This window comes from Sceloporus occidentalis, unplaced genomic scaffold (genome assembly GCF_023333645.1).
Source record: "Sceloporus occidentalis isolate IW3139 unplaced genomic scaffold, rSceOcc1.0.p SCAF_63, whole genome shotgun sequence".
Lineage (NCBI taxonomy): Eukaryota > Metazoa > Chordata > Lepidosauria > Squamata > Phrynosomatidae > Sceloporus > Sceloporus occidentalis.
The window spans coordinates 3,738,073-3,755,497 of NW_028317043.1; the positions used below are offsets into that span (position 1 = coordinate 3,738,073).

Genomic DNA, 17,425 nt, shown 5'->3' on the forward strand with positions numbered 1-17,425 from the left:
CAGTAGTAAAGAGAAGGGTAAAAACAAACCATGTCTAATGAGCTCCGTGTAATCGTTCCTCAATCCTAAGCAAAGAGGAAATGCGGGCTTGAAATGCAGACCTATAAATTATAGAACATTCATATCACAGTCCACTGGTCAGACCCGTTGGATGGGGGAAAATATGGGATTCCCAGGCAGCCTAACGGGATCAGGGTGGCAAGTTTACACTAAAGAAGTGATCTCTGAAGTTACTAAGGATTAAAGGCCGGGTATGTCAATGCTGTTGGGTGTATTGCACGTGTATGAATTCACTCATCTCCCCTAGTTTTACCAAGCTTCATGGAGAATGGTATATAGCTATATTGGTCCAAGAGAAGATGGAGTCAGTAGTTGAAATTGATAGTTTATCAACATGGAAAAATGATCGTCACATAGGGTGTATGGACCTCAGATCTCTTCTGCAAATGGGATTCCATCTTTTTCTGTGTTAGCCCGACAAAAGGTATCAAGTTCAACCTTCAAGGCTCTACAAATCCAAACACTATGTGGACACAAGTTTTGCTTTTGGGGGAGTTCTTGGTAAATTTCTTGGCAATACCCCAAATACAACTGTCCTAAATCAATGGCCATCTTTGAGCAGAGTGGAGAAGTCAGAAATAGCGTGTGTGTGTGTGTGTGTGTGGATATATCCTGGGATGGGAAGTCTTTCACACTAATTAAAAACATTTCTAATAGTATGTGATATTAGCTACATGTAATCCCTTCTCTTCACTACTGCTTAGTTTTCTACCTGGTATGGCTTCCTTTGATTAAAAATCAAACATTAAAAAAAATACAGTACTTTAATGCAGGAAGGAGTTTCGGATCTTTGAAACAGTCCCTTTTAGTCCCTCGGCTGTGTTTAAGTGTTGTATGAGGCACGTTTTGGTGGTAGCTGCCAGAAAGTGTGAGACAACGCGTGTCATTTGTCTCTCGTGAGCATAGTTTTGGTCAACTGGATAAGTGCGTCTCTCTCTGGAGACGGCTGCAACTTGCTGATTTCCCGGATCGCTTCGCTACAGTAGCGCTGGGCGAGGTAGGTTGTTTGGCCAACGCCGTCACTCTGGGGGGAGAGAAATATATTTATAAAAGCCATTTTTCTACTTTAGGACCAGAAACTGCATCCATTGATATTAAAATTGCAAGTGTTGACAGATCATGCAAAAAGTTAATTATTTCTGAGTGAAAATCCTGTGTTTTTCAGTGGGTTACCCCCCCTCATCTAACAAATTATAGTTTCAGGACAGGTGAGTTTTCTATACAGACTCAAACCTTTTTTCACATTTTTAAACGTTATAAATTGGACACAACTGACAGACAGACAGACTACGTGTGTGTGATTGAGAAAAATATCTATATAATAGATCTATATAAATGCACTTGTACTGAAAGGAAAACATTGGCTGGGATTTTAGACTGTTCTTGGTATTTACAGGTTATTAGAAGATATGCCTCATTTGTTAACAGGGAAAAGAAAAAATGTCGGTGCGTTAAGCTAGTCTCAGGCTCAAATAATACAAATGTATAATATGAGGCCTACCAAACAGTGTGAGCATGCTGCAAATACAGTGTGTTGGCTGTACAATGTATACAAAAAACAAAATACTGTCTGCGCTTCTCACCCTAATAAAGTTGGCAACAAATATATAAACATAATATAAATGAGAGGTTTTGGTTATATGAATTGGCCAAAGCATAATTAAGCTCACCCGCTACGTCAAGGCACACTCTCAATAGGGTGAGAGCCTACGTTCACCTCCTACATAGTGGGCACACAAAACAGTTTATACTGCTACCAAAACCTTATTAATGAGTTGGGGGAGGTGCAATTAAACCTCCTCCCTATTAACCCCTGGACAGCAAGCTGCAACCAGACTAATGAGGAGCCAACAACCTCAATTATGTGCAAACAGGGAAAAGAAAAAATGTCGGTGCGCTAAGCTAGTCTCAGGCTCAAATAATACAAATGTATAATACGAGGCCTACCAAACAGTGTGAGCATGCTGCAAATACAGTGTGTTGGCTGTACAATGTATACAAAAAACAAAAACTGTCTGCGCTTCTCACCCTAATAAAGTTGGCAACAAATATATAAACATAATATAAATGAGAGGTTTTGGTTATATGAATTGGCCAAAGCATAATTAAGCTCACCCGCCACGTCATTTTTGTTTGTTATAATTTTTTCAAATGCAATCTATTGGGAGTAAAGCCCAAGAATCCTTAAACTTTTGTGATTTATAATAAAAAAAAATATGCTGCCTTGTAATTAGGACATCCATTTATTTATTCTTGTTTCCTCAACTTTTTATAATTTCGTTTTTCTTTTTTTCTAAATAAGGATACATTTTGTTTCCCTTTTATCTTATTTTGATGTCCATGCCTGCTGATCGCAAAGTGATCAGAAAACAGGGCTCTATCAGAGCTGATGCCTCAAAAGAAATGCCTGGACTTTCGTGCGATCTCGTATGGATAGAACGTAATAATACGCCCTCTGGACTTTTTATGTACTGTTACATCTTTGGTCGTGAAGGAGCTAAAAGGAATAAGAAGCCTTTGCTGATGTTCGAAGGCGCTGCACACAACATGCCAAAGAACCCTCACCTGAGTAACATACTGCCATGCTCGTTCCACATCGCCAGGTAAACCGAATCTTCTCATGATCATGGCATTCAGTTCAGGAAACTGCACACAAGAAAACGTTGCAACATTTCATATTAATCCCCTCAAACGGTTTCCCCCTCCTGTAATTTATTTCTCTCGGGTTTCAGTCGAATGCGATAACTTTTATTAGACCAAAACAGAAAAAGTCACATAAGCCTCCATGACTTTTTCGGACCTCAGTGGTCTCTTCTTCAGATCAAAACTTTGAGGTCCCAAAAGCGTGCGACTCCATGGGGCAAAAAATAAAAACATGATGGAAACACAGTCTGAATAATATAGGAGCCAAACAGCAGAAGACGCCATACATTACAACTGGTTAAAACGTAAGCTGATATGGCTACAAGACAATATTGATATATATATTTAGATGTATGTAAGTTTTACTTTACTGATAGGGTGGATGGTAAATGGAACAGCCTCCCAGCAGAAGCGGTATGGGCTAATACAGTAAGGGAAATGAAAACTTGCATGAGAGAGCCATAAAGCTATCCTGAATCTAACACAAGACCAAGAACCGGTCGAGGTTTAAACCTTTACAGTAGACTAGATGGTTCTACATGAAATTTCATGCTTATTATGCTTATACAAAAGGGAATTACCTGTTGGCAAGCAAATAAAACTGGACCCGTTGCCAATCCCAGTCTGAGGTCTGCAGCTGCTGGTTTCCCCAGCTGATCAGCGCAAGATGTAAAGTCCAACACGTCATCTATTAGCTGGAAGGTGAAAGAACCCGTAGAGAACATGGTTACGATCTGCCACCAGAGAGGCTTCTGCCCCCCCGTGCAGCGAGTTAGTGAATGAGATTACAAAATATGTACCTGAAAAGCTATGCCTATGTTCTTCCCGTACAGATACGCAATTTCATGGACCTTCGGGTCAGGACACGCCAAGATTGAAACCTACAAACAAGACAAGACATGGAATTGTAGAGCAGTGCGGTGGAGCTTTAATGGAAAGAATAATCTTAGGTTAAACCAAAAGCACACAGCAGGCTGTTTGTCCCGATCACGTCTGTGAACCCCGAGGACAGGCGTTTAAAACACCTAATTAACATCTAACACCTGTCACCAAGAGCTATACCACTGCCACCCAGTGGCCAAACTGATAATTACACGTTACCCACTCACTGCTCAGAAATTATTAGTTTTATATATCGCCATCAAACTCTGTGGCGGTGTACAGTGGGTTATTGATTTATATACTGCCATCAAATTCCACGGGGCTGTACAATGCTGTATATAGATTAACAGAAATGAGCAGTAATGGGATGAGCATTTTTTTTTTTTTTTTTTTTATAAGCGAACCCAATACATGTAATGTAATAAATACATGTATAAAAAGGGGATAGTCACCACACGGCCCTTAACTATATAAAACACGGAACGTACATACTGCTTTACAGCTGTTGGCTATCAGACTCGCCGTCTTCTTGAAAGTCTTTTCTAGGTAGTGCGCAAATCTTTCGTTTTCATTTTCTTTGGATCCCAGTTGGAGGAATTCACCTGGACAGCGGCAAATGAGACAATCGGTAAAAAGAAAACAGATCACACCAGCATAGGTCCTAGTCACAGATTGTGTCCATTCTCAACCCAACAACTAGAAGCACGAGCAGAGCCGTGAAGTAAGATCGGAGCTGGAAGTCTTATCATAGGCCGTGCATGCACAGGTAATACGATGACGGGGGTGTTTGAGAGTCATATTATATATAGTAACATCTAGGTATTGTTTGCAGATTTTCCATTGATATTTCTTGAGACATTCATAGAGATGAAATACAAAATCACACAATATGTGTAAAAATACATATCCTTACCACGCACCAAATCTTCAATGACCTGGGACAGCACCGAGATCACGGTTGTGTTTCCAATTCTAGCCAACGCCACGGAGGCTGCAGACAGAATGAAATCCCCAGCAAGAACAGCCTGAAAGAAAGAAACATATACAGGGGTTAAAGAGGTAGACAATGTTTAAAGCGACAGTCAAAACTATAATATATATATATATATATATATATATATATTTTTATATATTCCATAGTGTTAAAATTTGAAGGAATCAACACAATTTTAGCAAATAACAGAACAATAATGGAAAGTGCACAACATAACAGTAACACAGATAACTACCGTATTTGCTCGATTATAAGACGAGGTTTTTTTCAGAGCAAATGCTCTGAAAAATACCCCTCGTCTTCTAATCGGGGTCGTCTTCTAATCAGACCTCAAATAGAGTCTGATTAGGAGACTAAGATCCAGATCCCCCGCACCGCTGCAGGGGACCTGGATCCTCCTGTCTCACCCCCCCCCCCCCCATCATACACACTTACCGGTGCTTCCTGCTGTATTGCCGGGGCAGCGGGTTGACGTCTACGCGATTCGCGTAGACAACGTCCGCTGCAGCCGGAAGGAGGTGTGGCTAGCAGCGGGGGTTGTCTGCGTCCGTCGCGTAGACCTTCCCCGACTGTCAGAGATCTCTGATCTCTGACAGCCGGGGAAAGTATACGCGACGGACGCATACAAACCCCCGCTGCCAACTCCACCTCCTTCCGGCTGCAGCAGAAGGCGACGTCAACCCGCTGCCCCGGCTGGAAGACTTTTCTCTCCTATTCTAGAATTGATTTATTCTTAGGAGATGATGAGATGATTAGGAAAGTAAAAAAGGTACTCATACAAGAAATAACTTGGTCAGACCATAATGTGATAGTACTTGATATACTACCTCAAACATGTAAAAAGAGAGTAAATTGGCGCCTAAACGAAAACATACTGCTTAAAAAAGAGAATAGAGAGTACATAGCTGAAATTACAGAGAAATACTTTTTAGAAAATGAAAGGGATGAAGTTACTTTTCCTATTATTTGGTGTGCCTATAAGTGTGTAATTAGAGGCCATCTAATTAAATTAGGTACTATATTAAAGAAAATTAAAGGGGAATCGTTAGCAGACCTCTATTTGAAGTATTATAGACTCTCACAAGAAAACAAATTTTTACCATCTGAATCTAAAACTAAACAACTGAGTAAGATTCAGAATAATATAAATGAACTTCTTATTGAAGAAAAGAACAAAAATTTATATTATTTAAGAACGAAATGGTATTATAAAAGTAATAGAGCTGATACTCTGCTGACAAACAAATTAAAAGGTAAAAAACAATCTAAAAGAATAAATAGGATAAGACAAAATGGAGAGCTATGTCTTACCCCCGAGAAGATAGGGGCTGCCTTTAATAATTATTACAAATCTTTATATAATTTAACAAGCAAAGATCTAGATCAACCTCAGGATTATTTTTTTAATAAAAGATTCCCTAAAATCTCAGAAAAACAATTAAAAATTATTAATAGATCTATTGATATAGTAGAGGTTAAAAAGGTGATATCGGAATTACAATCTAATAAGGCGCCCGGACCAGATGGGTTCAGCAACAAATTCTATAAAATTTACAAGGATCTCTTGGCAGATAAACTTGCTAAAACTTTTAATGAAGCAATCGATAAGGGGAGTTTTCCCTCGGATATGTTGAGGACTAATATAATCCCAATTCTTAAACCTAATAAAGATCCGGAGATCTTATCTAACTATAGGCCAATTTCGTTACTAAACGGGGATATAAAAATATATGCGGCTATATTAGCAAGAAGGTTAAAAGCAGTAATAGGGGACCTAATTGAGAGAGATCAAACAGGCTTTATCCCTGGCAGATCATCTAAATATAATATTAGGAGAGTTATTGTTGTTATAGATATTTCTCAGCGGTTGAATGCCCCCCTTCTGACCCTGTCATTAGACGCTGAGAAGGCTTTTGACAGGGTCAGATGGGATTTTTTAGGGCATACATTGCAGGCATTTGGATTTAGAGGCAATATATATCGAGCAATTATGGCCCTATATACTTGCCCTTTAGCTAGGACAATTGGCCCAGGAATTGATGCGGAATGGTTCGAAATTAAGAACGGCACGAGACAGGGATGTCCCCTCTCTCCACTGCTTTATATATTGACGGTGGAGCCCCTCGCTTATGACATCAGAGAGAATCAGGATATACATGGCTTCAGATTAAAAACACTGGAAACCAAAATTAGCCTTTATGCTGATGACATCCTGGTGATTTTAGGGGAACCTAGAAAATCATTACCAGAATTAATGAGAGTAATTGACGCTTATTCAAAATATTCAGATTATAAATTGAATGTTAATAAAACCACTTTGCTTGCGTGTAATATGAATAAGAAGGATATAAGATTTTTGAAGGCTAATTTTGATTTCATTTGGGCTGAGGATAGCCTGGAATATCTGGGTATCAAGATTACGAAGGACCCGAAAAAAGTAATGGAGAAAAATTTCTTGCCCCTTTTGAAAGATACAAATAAATTATTAAATGATTGGAAAAAAAAAGAAATCTCCTGGACTGGTAGGATTAACACTATAAGATCATATATACTGCCTAAATGGACCTATCTGTTTCAAATGTTACCGCTAAAGGTCCCTAAAGCCTGGTTAGGATTGATACAGATGGCGTTTAATAAGTTTATATGGCAGGGCAAAAAGCCTAGACTGGGTTTGTCATTGTTATCGAGGAAGGTAAACAATGGGGGCCTTGGATTACCAAACATCATAGACTATTATGAGGCCTGTATGGCTGCACATCTGATGCTGACTCAGATTAATGAAGCGAAAACGGAAGTATGGTATCAAATTGAGGCAATAGTAACAGGTTTGGAAGGCTTATCTGTTCTCCCGTGGACTATTAGAGCCCTAGATAGAGTTGGCCAGGGGAAATTGGGATCCTTGGTTGTGAAAGATATCTTAGATTCATGGAAAAATACTACCGTGTTTCCCCGATAGTAAGACACCCCCGATAGTAAGACGTATCGGGAGTTTCAGAGGGGTCAGCTAATATAAGCCGTACCCCGAAAGTAAGACATATGTCTTACTTTCGGGGAAACACGGGGGATTTGCCTACGGCCTACGGCCGCATTAACGCAGGGCATAAGGGGCGCCTGCCCCTTAGGCCCGCCGCACCTGCGACCGGGTCCGCCACTCTAAGGGGCCGGGAAGTCCCCACCAAGGCCGGCCTTACGTGTCTGCGGCCGCACAGGATTTAAATTAAAACATCGGGGTTTTTTTTTTAACTTTATTTAACATCCTCCATGTTAAATAAAGTTAAAAAAAACTTTATTTAACATGGAGGATGTTAAATAAAGTTTTTTTAACTTTATTTAACATGGAGGATGTTAAATAAAGTTGAAAAAAACCCCCGATGTTTTTATTTAAACCCTGTGCGGCCGCAGACCCCTAAGGCCGGCCCCTTAGAGCAGGGCCGACCTTTGGGGTGTGCGACCGCACAGGGCGCCACACTCCAGGGGGTGCCAACCTGCGGCACCCGGCACCCCTCCAGAGACGGACAGTAATGTCCGCCGCTGGAGGAGCAGGCTCGCAAGGGAGCGGTATCGGAGGTCTTTAACAGACCTCCGGCTCCCTTGAGTGATTTTAAGCCGGGTTCAACCCGGCTTAAAATCACTCAAGGGAGCCGGAGGTCTGTTAATGACCTCCGATACCGCTCCCTTGTGATCTGCGCGGCAACAGCTGTTGTGCGCCGGGGTTTCTTGTCAGATCCCGGCGCACAACACTGAAGCCGCGCCCACCGCTGTCCGTGCCCTCTGACCCGGAAGGAGACAAGAACTGGCGAAGAGGAGGAAAAGAAGCTGAAAGAAGAAAGGAAAGGTAGGAAAGCATTAAATTCGAAAATTTTTTCCCAATATAAGACATACCCCGAAAGTAAGACATAGTGGGGCTTTTAGGGATAAAAAGAAAGTAAGACGCTGTCTTACTTTCGGGGAAACACGGTATGAAGAAATTAGCCCTGTCGAATTGTGTGGCAGATTTCCTTCCATTGGAAGTGCTTGAGATCAGTATAGAGGATATCCGACTACAAACATGGAAATGGTTAGGAATCTTGACTATCCAGGATATTTGCTCTGATAAGGGAATTAAATCCTTTTCTCAGATTCAGGAGGAATTTTTACTTCCCTCTAAGGAAGTATTTTCCTATCTTAGAATTAAAGGATTCCTTTTGAAATATGATATATTAAATACTGGTGAAAAATGGTCCCTCCTTAACTCTCTCCATAATATGACACAGACTAAGGGAATGATTACCAAGTGCCTAACTCTTATTAAATCGAGATATAAACATATGCCTGTAAAAGCAATCAAGACGTGGGAGAGAGAATTGAATCGATCTATCTCCTGGGATAGTTGGAAATCTACAATACAAGCAGTTAATAATGAGATTCATTGCTTAAATTTGAGAGAGAATTTTTTTAAGATGTGTTATAGATGGTACCTTGTTCCCACAAGGTTGGTAAAAATGTATGCACACAGTGAGGTAAATTGTTGGAGATGTGGAAATGAAATTGGAAGTTTCTTACATATCTGGTGGACTTGCCAATATGTATTCAACCTTTGGAGAAAGGTATCCCAACAGATAAAGCAAATTACAAATGTTTCTTTACCTTTTACACCAGACTGCTTCTTATTACACCTAGATTGGCCAAAAATGCCTAATTTCCATAGAAGCTTAATAACCCATATTTTCGCTTCTACTAAGATATTGATAGCAAAGAATTGGAAAAGCAAAAAACTGCCTAATTGGGAGGAGATAAAATCTAGTACAATTTACCATTGTAAAATGGAATTGGGCATTATTAAATTAAATGGATTTAACGTAATCAAAATTAGGAAATGGGAAAAAATCTTAAATATATTGGAAATTGGAGTCTAATTGGCCCTGGGCTTCCCTTCCTTTGTTGCATCTCAAAATGTATTTTATTTGTATTGTCTAATGTCTGTCCGGCGAATATTTATTATACTCTAGAGAGATGCATTACACTTTTGGACTGGTATTTATGTTTTTTCCTTTTGTATTGTTTGTTATGTTTTAGTAATGCTTATGTATGGCTACATTATATAAGCATTCTTCTGTGATGTTATAAAAATAAAAAATATATATATTAAAAAAAAAAAATTTGAAGGAATCAACACAATTTTAGCAAATAACAGAACAATAATGGAAAGTGCACAACATAACAGTAACACAGATAACTACCGTATTTGCTCGATTATAAGACGAGGTTTTTTTCAGAGCAAATGCTCTGAAAAATACCCCTCGTCTTCTAATCGGGGTCGTCTTCTAATCAGACCTCAAATAGAGTCTGATTAGGAGACTAAGATCCAGATCCCCCGCACCGCTGCAGGGGACCTGGATCCTCCTGTCTCACCCCCCCCCCCCCATCATACACACTTACCGGTGCTTCCTGCTGTATTGCCGGGGCAGCGGGTTGACGTCTACGCGATTCGCGTAGACAACGTCCGCTGCAGCCGGAAGGAGGTGTGGCTAGCAGCGGGGGTTGTCTGCGTCCGTCGCGTAGACCTTCCCCGACTGTCAGAGATCTCTGACAGCCGGGGAAAGTATACGCGACGGACGCATACAAACCCCCGCTGCCAACTCCACCTCCTTCCGGCTGCAGCAGAAGGCGACGTCAACCCGCTGCCCCGGCTGGAAGCACCGGTAAGAGAGGGCTGAGAGGGGAGAGAGGGGAGAGAGGAGAGGGGAGGGGAGGGGGGGGGAGAGAGTGTGTGTGTGTGTGTGTTAGTTAAATGGGGGCATAGGGCATTTCTGGAGTGGCGTTAAGGGGGCATTTAATAGAGCACTCTGCCTCCTGAAATGCCTTATACCTCCCTATATGCCACTCTGCCCCATAATATGCATTTTAACCCCCTAAATGCCAGAATGGGATATAGGGGTATAAGGCATTTCTGGAGGCAGAGTGGCATATAGGGGGTCAAAAGGCATACCATGGGGCACAGTGGCATATAGAGGGTTAAAAGGCATATCATGGGCCACAGTGCCATATTGGTGTGGCAAGCCTGGGGGCAGATGTGCGTAACTGGGGGACAGGCTGGAAAATACAAGAAATAACAACAAAAAAAATATTTTTCTCAATCATAGCTTTTATTAAAAAAAATAGTTTACATGAATTAACATTTACTGGTAAAACTTTTTTCCTTTAGGGTCGTCTTATATTCAGGCTTTTTCTTTTTTCCTAAGTTAATATTCAGATTTTGGGGGGTCGTCTTATAATCAGGGTCGTCTTATAATCGAGCAAATACGGTATATATTTAATATAACTGTTCCGAACTCCTCTGTAACTCACCTTTCTCTCCCCCCAGATCTGATTAACAGTTTTCTTTCCCCGCCGAGAGTCCGATCCATCAATAACATCATCATGAACTAAACTTGCTGTGTGGATCATCTCAGTGATCACAGCGACCGAGCGCTGGGACGGATGCACCTCTCTGCCAAGACAGACATCCAGAGACATATAACACACATATACACACACGTTACCTCTAACAGGTAAACTGCATGGACAGGACAGCTTTATAGACACACAATGTACAAGTAGTGTAAAGGGGGGCAGGCATCTGCAAATACATGGGATAATTTTATGGCATACATCAAATATGGAAACAGGAGATCTGATGTGAATAAACAATGATACCTCACTACAGGAGCAAATTATTTTAACCCCTACAGAACAAGACAAAGCCAATGTGGTAGATGTCAGTTGGTCTCACATTATTATTATTCAGATAGAAGTCTTTTTTAGCTCTAATAACTAAAGAATGCATTCATCTAGTTGATTTAACCAGTACTCTGGATGCCTCTAGGGAGTATATTTCCTCCTTGTATTGGGAGGGAGACCAAGAAGATCTTCTGCAGGCCTTTTGGCGGGGCAGGGAAGAAAGACAGGGCATATCTCTAAGGGGAGTGCAAAGTCAGCAGATATTTTGGGTTCCAGCTTCTGCTGCGGCTCGTAATTGAGCTCACAGAGCCCCCTCGCAGTGAAGCCCCTGCATCTTGGGGTTCAATAAAACAAACATGTGATTAGCTGCTGCAAGAAGTGTACTGAGGAATGCTCTCTGCTGGTTAAATAAGTAATTTTCTAACTCCAATAACTGATGTAATTGTGAAATCTAACTGCCACAGTGCGACGCGCGATATTATAACTCTGGCATCTGAATAGCTTAGATAGCAGAAGATGCATATAAGAAATGTAAATAAGATAGCATAGTACAAAAGTGATTGTTAACTGCTTACCTACTGTTATTGTAATGACTATTGCAAGCACGGGCCATTAAAACGACCAGCATGGGTCTGAAAGCTTTGCCTTTTCCATCAAAATAATATTCACACATCTCCCTGAGATCCTTGGTTGTTATAAACAGCTCCTAAAACCAGCAGAGAGAACAAAGGTGTCAGGTAGACAGAGAAAAAAAGTCAAGACGAGGTGCTGCCACAATATGGGCGATTCTAAACTACGGGGCAGTAAATCCTCATCTAACCGATCACCTTCTTGATATCATCATAGAGGTTTTTCAAGTCACTCCTGCCAAGTTTGAACGGGTCTTTGTATTTGGCTTCACTGTTGGTCTTACTGCAGCAGCATGTCGCACGCGTCGAATGGAGAAGTCTGGAAGGTGACCTGATTAAGACATTGGTAGAATAATTAAACTGAAGGTTGGGTTTTATTCTGAAAGAACAGGGTTGCCCTCCGGAAAACATAAGAATTATAATCTTTACAGGTATAACACGCACCTCCCCCATCCAGCACCGCTGAAAAAAGGGGTAAGTTGTGGGTATTTTACCCACCTGTTACTGTTATTAACCGAATACTGAAAAAGAGGCGATATCTGAACAGAAAAACTGGTTTAAAAAATGTTAAATACTAATTCCACACAAAAAACATCATTTTGTTCCCTCTTCAGGGTAAACGATCCTACAATAGTTAAACGTTTCGTTATTATTGTAGCTGCTGGAATATGCATCCGGTTATAAAGTATCCCCAACCTATCCAATTACAAAATCTGCAACAATAACTCAAAATATTCATTCATCTTAATTAAAACTGCAGTATCTAGAATATTTCTTATTAGTACTTTCAATATAAACAACATATCTGTTCAAAAATAAATAACCAATTTGATTGCTATGGTGATGAGGCCATATTTGAAAAGTGGCACCAGAATCACTTTTATATCCATCACCCCAAAATGTGAATTACCTCGCATCTGATAAAATATACGTCGTTCAGGTAACGACATCAATTGCGTGTAAGTAACGTAGCATATTTCTACATAGCATTTTCTACAAATAGTTTTGAGGCAAATGTTAACAAATGCAACAAATACCACAAGATAAAGAAATAAGGAGAGGGGAGAACGCAAGGACTATGAAGCAATTGATAGAATCGTGGGAACCTTTAAATAGCTAAAGTAACCAAATAAAACTAGTCGGGAACTTGCCTCCAAAGGTGGCTCGCGGGCTGAAGGAACTGTGCTGAGCTTACTGGCGTACACAAGATCTGCAAACAAAAACAACAACGTATTCATTTAAAGAGAGCCAAGATCAGAATATATAATCAGACAAGTCACATGACAGCTTTCTTTCTTTTTTTATCTTGAAGACACATTATATGCACTTAATGATCGCTGTGTGGTCCCTTTAAATGTTCATGGCACTGCTCCCCCCATGCATTTGGGGTCTATCAAAACCCCCCTGCACACCCGGAAGCACTGATTTTAAAGGGGAACACTTGGCTACACAATCAGACCACAGAGGATGCAGTGCGCTGCAGCTTCCTCTGAAGGCAAGCAATTAATTTTTAGTTTTCGTAGGCTTCATAATCGGATACTAAGTACTTTTATAGGCATTCGTGATCCCTTTAATATTTGGAATTTTTTTTTACCAAAATGGATAAACATTCACACTGTAGATAGACTGTGAAGTGAATGAGTCTGCCATAAACATATCAGGAATCCTTTAGTAAATCATCTCTATAACAACCTCCCTCATCGCAAAGTGTTGTGTTTGGTCTCAATCTTTATAGTGGCTTCTGGATCAAGGGTAACATTCGCTGCAGTTTATTGTCAAACGCCTCCCAGCATTTCAAATGGCCATAGAGGGACTATTGTTTCGAAAAGTATGGACCTGGCTAGGGGTATTTAGCATGATTTTAAGGGCCTATTTATACTGTTTCATTGATGTATTTACTAGAAGAGAGGGTCATCAAGGTAAAAAAAGCACGTGTTTGTTTCCAATGGTAGAATCATTAAGAAACGATATTGCGGCCTAACTTTTCTAAACACATAACATATTTCGATTGTGTGCCGGTCTCTCTTTATCTAATGGATTGGGTTTGTCTTTATCTGTCAGACCCTTTGAATGTAGGGACTGTAAGAAGCGCTGCAGAAACTGCTGGCACAATAAATAAAATATAATGATAAATAGCTGAAAGTTGAATTCGCCATTATTCAGAAGATTGCTTAAGGTTCAGGTGATTTTGGCACCACTGATATAAACCATCAATCAGATGCAGCATACTTGGAAAGAAAATTAAACTGTTGATCTGTTATGCAGCATGCCCTGCACCTCCTGTATAAAAGGAGGGGGCGATCAGCACCCATGCCCTGCACCCCCTGTGTAAAAGGAGAGGGCGATCAGCACCCATGCCCTGCCCCTCCTGTATAAAAGGAGAGGGTGATCAGCACCCATGTCCTGCACCCCCTGTATAAAAGGAGAGGGTGATCAGCACCCATGCCCTGCACCCCCTGTATAAAAGGAGAGGGTGATCAGCACCCCCTGTATAAAAGGAGAGGGTGATCAGCACCCATGCCCTGCACCCCCTGTATAAAAGGAGAGGGTGATCAGCACCCATGTCCTGCACCTCCTGTGCTCATTCATTATGGACACACTCACACAGGCTACAACAAAGAAGAGAAAGGTCTCCCACTGACGTTAATGCCTACCAGGGATAAGCACGCGTATACATTATACCACCAATCGTCCCTTTATTCCTGGCTGAGAGTGATTGGAGATAATTTATTTAAATGTTGTGAGGTTTCAAATACCAGGAATGCAACCACCTGGCCATTAATGTCATGGCGACCTGGGTGACATTATGCTCTGAGAATTACACCATGGATCTGTCAATGCGACCTGGGTGACACTGTGACCTTCCCTCCCTGCCCTCACCTTCCCGGCTCTGGCCGCGCTCTCCCATGGTCCCAGTGCAGTATGAAGCCCCAACGTCCACGCGTGACCAGGAACTCGGTGCCCACAGCATCGCAACATCCACCCACAGGCCAATGCCATCTCCTCCTGCACCACCGCCCGGCGCCCGAGAACCGGCAAAACCCGCCACTCACCCCCCCCTAACCCGGAAGCGGATGCTGCTGCCAGGAAACGGAACTGCTGGAGGTACGGCGACCATATTGTTTACGGGCGGATGTACGCGGGCTGAGCTGTACGAGCAACAGCTAGAGAAACAGCGGCAGTGACGTCATTATTTGTTGGGTGACGAGTAGATAAGGCAGTACGTTAAGAATAACCAGCTCCTCTCGAACGGCTTGTGCTCTGATAAGGTGCCCACATCAGCCATGTTTTCCAAGACACATATAATATTTATATATCGACGACCAGCTGCCCTGCAGTATGTTTAATTTATAAAGGGACCCGGTTACTTGGTTAAAATGATATGTGCCCTGGATAACATGGCTGACTGGCATAGCATGATCACCCTATGCTCGTAACACACGTGTAGCATGTGACTGGTGCAGGTGCATGGGTGGGTAGACAAATATAATCAATGTGCAGAAGCTCACTGAGGTTGGACACCCTCTTTAGTAAATAGACCCCAATGTGACGACCTGGTTCCATTTACGACAACTATAAGAAACAATAAACATTTTTTTCTATAACACTACAGTAGCCAGTATGTAATACTGTTCTATACCACCCTCTAGTGATTGCTCAAAAATGATATATTTTATTTGTAACTTCAGATACACGTTGGTCATGGGGTGGGCAATATTTGCATTCTAGAGTCCCTATTTTTCTAGGTGAGGCATAGGTAAAATTGGGGAGAGCGTGCCCTGTACATGATGGTGGAGGGGCCACATCTGGTTCATAAGGATCCTTCTGAGCATCTTTGCTAATTAACCGGTAGACGTCCTTATGCTCTATGCATGATCTGCATGATTTTACCTGCAATATATTGATGGTTTACACTGATATGTTTTCACTTATCTCCCACGCCAGGTGGAATAAGGTTTCGGAAGATACAGGGCTGCTCACGGTTTCTTTTTGCTGTGATTAATGGGTTGATTCGATATCAGCGAGGGTTTCATCAATAAGACTGACACCAGCTAAACAGAAGAAAAATATCATCATGATATGGAACGCCATGCCGGCAGTTCTAAGCTTTTGGGCATCAATATGCAGCTTTTGCCTCGGATGGAAGTCAGATGTTCTGTTTGATACAGAGAGCTTTGACTCGATCGTCTTAAAGAGCAGATCTAACCACAGCGGCTTTTGTGAAAGAAAAACTAAAGTAATATCTATGGATTTATGGAGCATGGCTGCGGAAGACGTGCTAGGTATGGTGGCATTTATCATATAAGTGTTTCGGTCCTCTTTTAAAAGAATAAATGGTTTTATGAATGACAAGAAGTACAACAATCAGATAGCTGTTTGCAATAAAGAAGAGGACTGGACATTAATATCAGTATTGTGGATGTATCTATCATTTGTGCCCATGTTTGCTTTTAGAAGATCGTCTTATGTGTATACTTTGCGAGGAGTTACTTTAACCTCCTCAAATGTTTATTCTATTTCGGAAGAACATAGAATAACGTTAATACGGCCTAAGCATGAGATCTCCAAATGTTTGGAGATTCATAATAATTTATTAGCCCGTCTCGTTAATGGCAGAATGTTAGACCCCACAGTTACATTATGCCCGATGATATTTCTGTTTATGTATCTTTCTGCATAGATTAGCTAATCGTTCCCCAGATAGAGACCCCCTATATCTATAAATTAGATTTAAAAAAATAAAGTAACTGATAAAACAGAAAAATAGGTGTCTTGTGGTCAACCCATTACTCAAGAACCCATTATAATGAGATGACATAATGATTATTAACCCAATCCCCCCAGGCACAATCCCCTCAGTCCAATGTCACCCCTATCAACCCCCCCCCCATGGACAAGAGGACAATTCAGTGGGATTTTTACCCTGAAGAAGTTGACAACAGAACCACGATGTATGTTGAAACATCTGCGCGACCAGCTGTCAAACCTCAGGGTCTAAACTATTGATGTAACGCTGCCATACTTTAAAGGATTTTTTTAGCGTTGCTTTTCTTCATTTTTATGTGAAGTTTCGATCCAGTCCATGTAGAAGAGGCAAAATGACTGTGCCCTGATAACAACATTTAAATAACAGGAATTTAACTTTGAACATCTCAGAGAAACATAGAGAGGGACAACCATCCATCTCACTTGATGGATGTACTAGAAATGACATCATGCACATTACCAAATGATGTGTTCTTTGGTGATATTTTAGGTATGTTCATCATCCGTGTGATTGCTTTATTAAACTCGTAAATTTACTCTTTTATTCCAGATGATTTGCCAGTTGATCCTATAAAAGCAAATTATGTGAGAAGAGTTAAAAATTGCATTTTTTCTGTCGCTTATCCGACCCCCTTGACGTCAAACATCCAGCTAGTATCCATTTCCGAGGTAAGATATAATGCACTTGGCCCCGTGGATCTCAGGAGAAAACCACTTCTACATGCAAATCAGTGCCTACAAATAAAACCAC

The 17,425-nt window shown here is 41.1% G+C and overlaps 1 protein-coding gene across 1 annotated transcript; it reads right to left on the reverse strand.

Annotated features, from left to right (window-relative positions):
* Positions 1 to 943: 943 nt before the first annotated feature.
* Positions 944 to 12,195, reverse strand: LOC149287203 (all trans-polyprenyl-diphosphate synthase PDSS1-like). Its single transcript, XM_089493202.1, has 9 exons — positions 12,106 to 12,195; positions 11,854 to 11,984; positions 10,907 to 11,048; positions 4,499 to 4,610; positions 4,078 to 4,187; positions 3,504 to 3,584; positions 3,285 to 3,398; positions 2,626 to 2,706; positions 944 to 1,084 (listed from the first exon to the last, which is right to left on the reverse strand). The coding sequence occupies exons 2-9, from the start codon at positions 11,949 to 11,951 to the stop codon at positions 944 to 946; spliced, it is 879 nt and encodes a 292-aa protein (XP_089349328.1). The 5' UTR covers positions 11,952 to 11,984; positions 12,106 to 12,195.
* Positions 12,196 to 17,425: the final 5,230 nt, after the last annotated feature.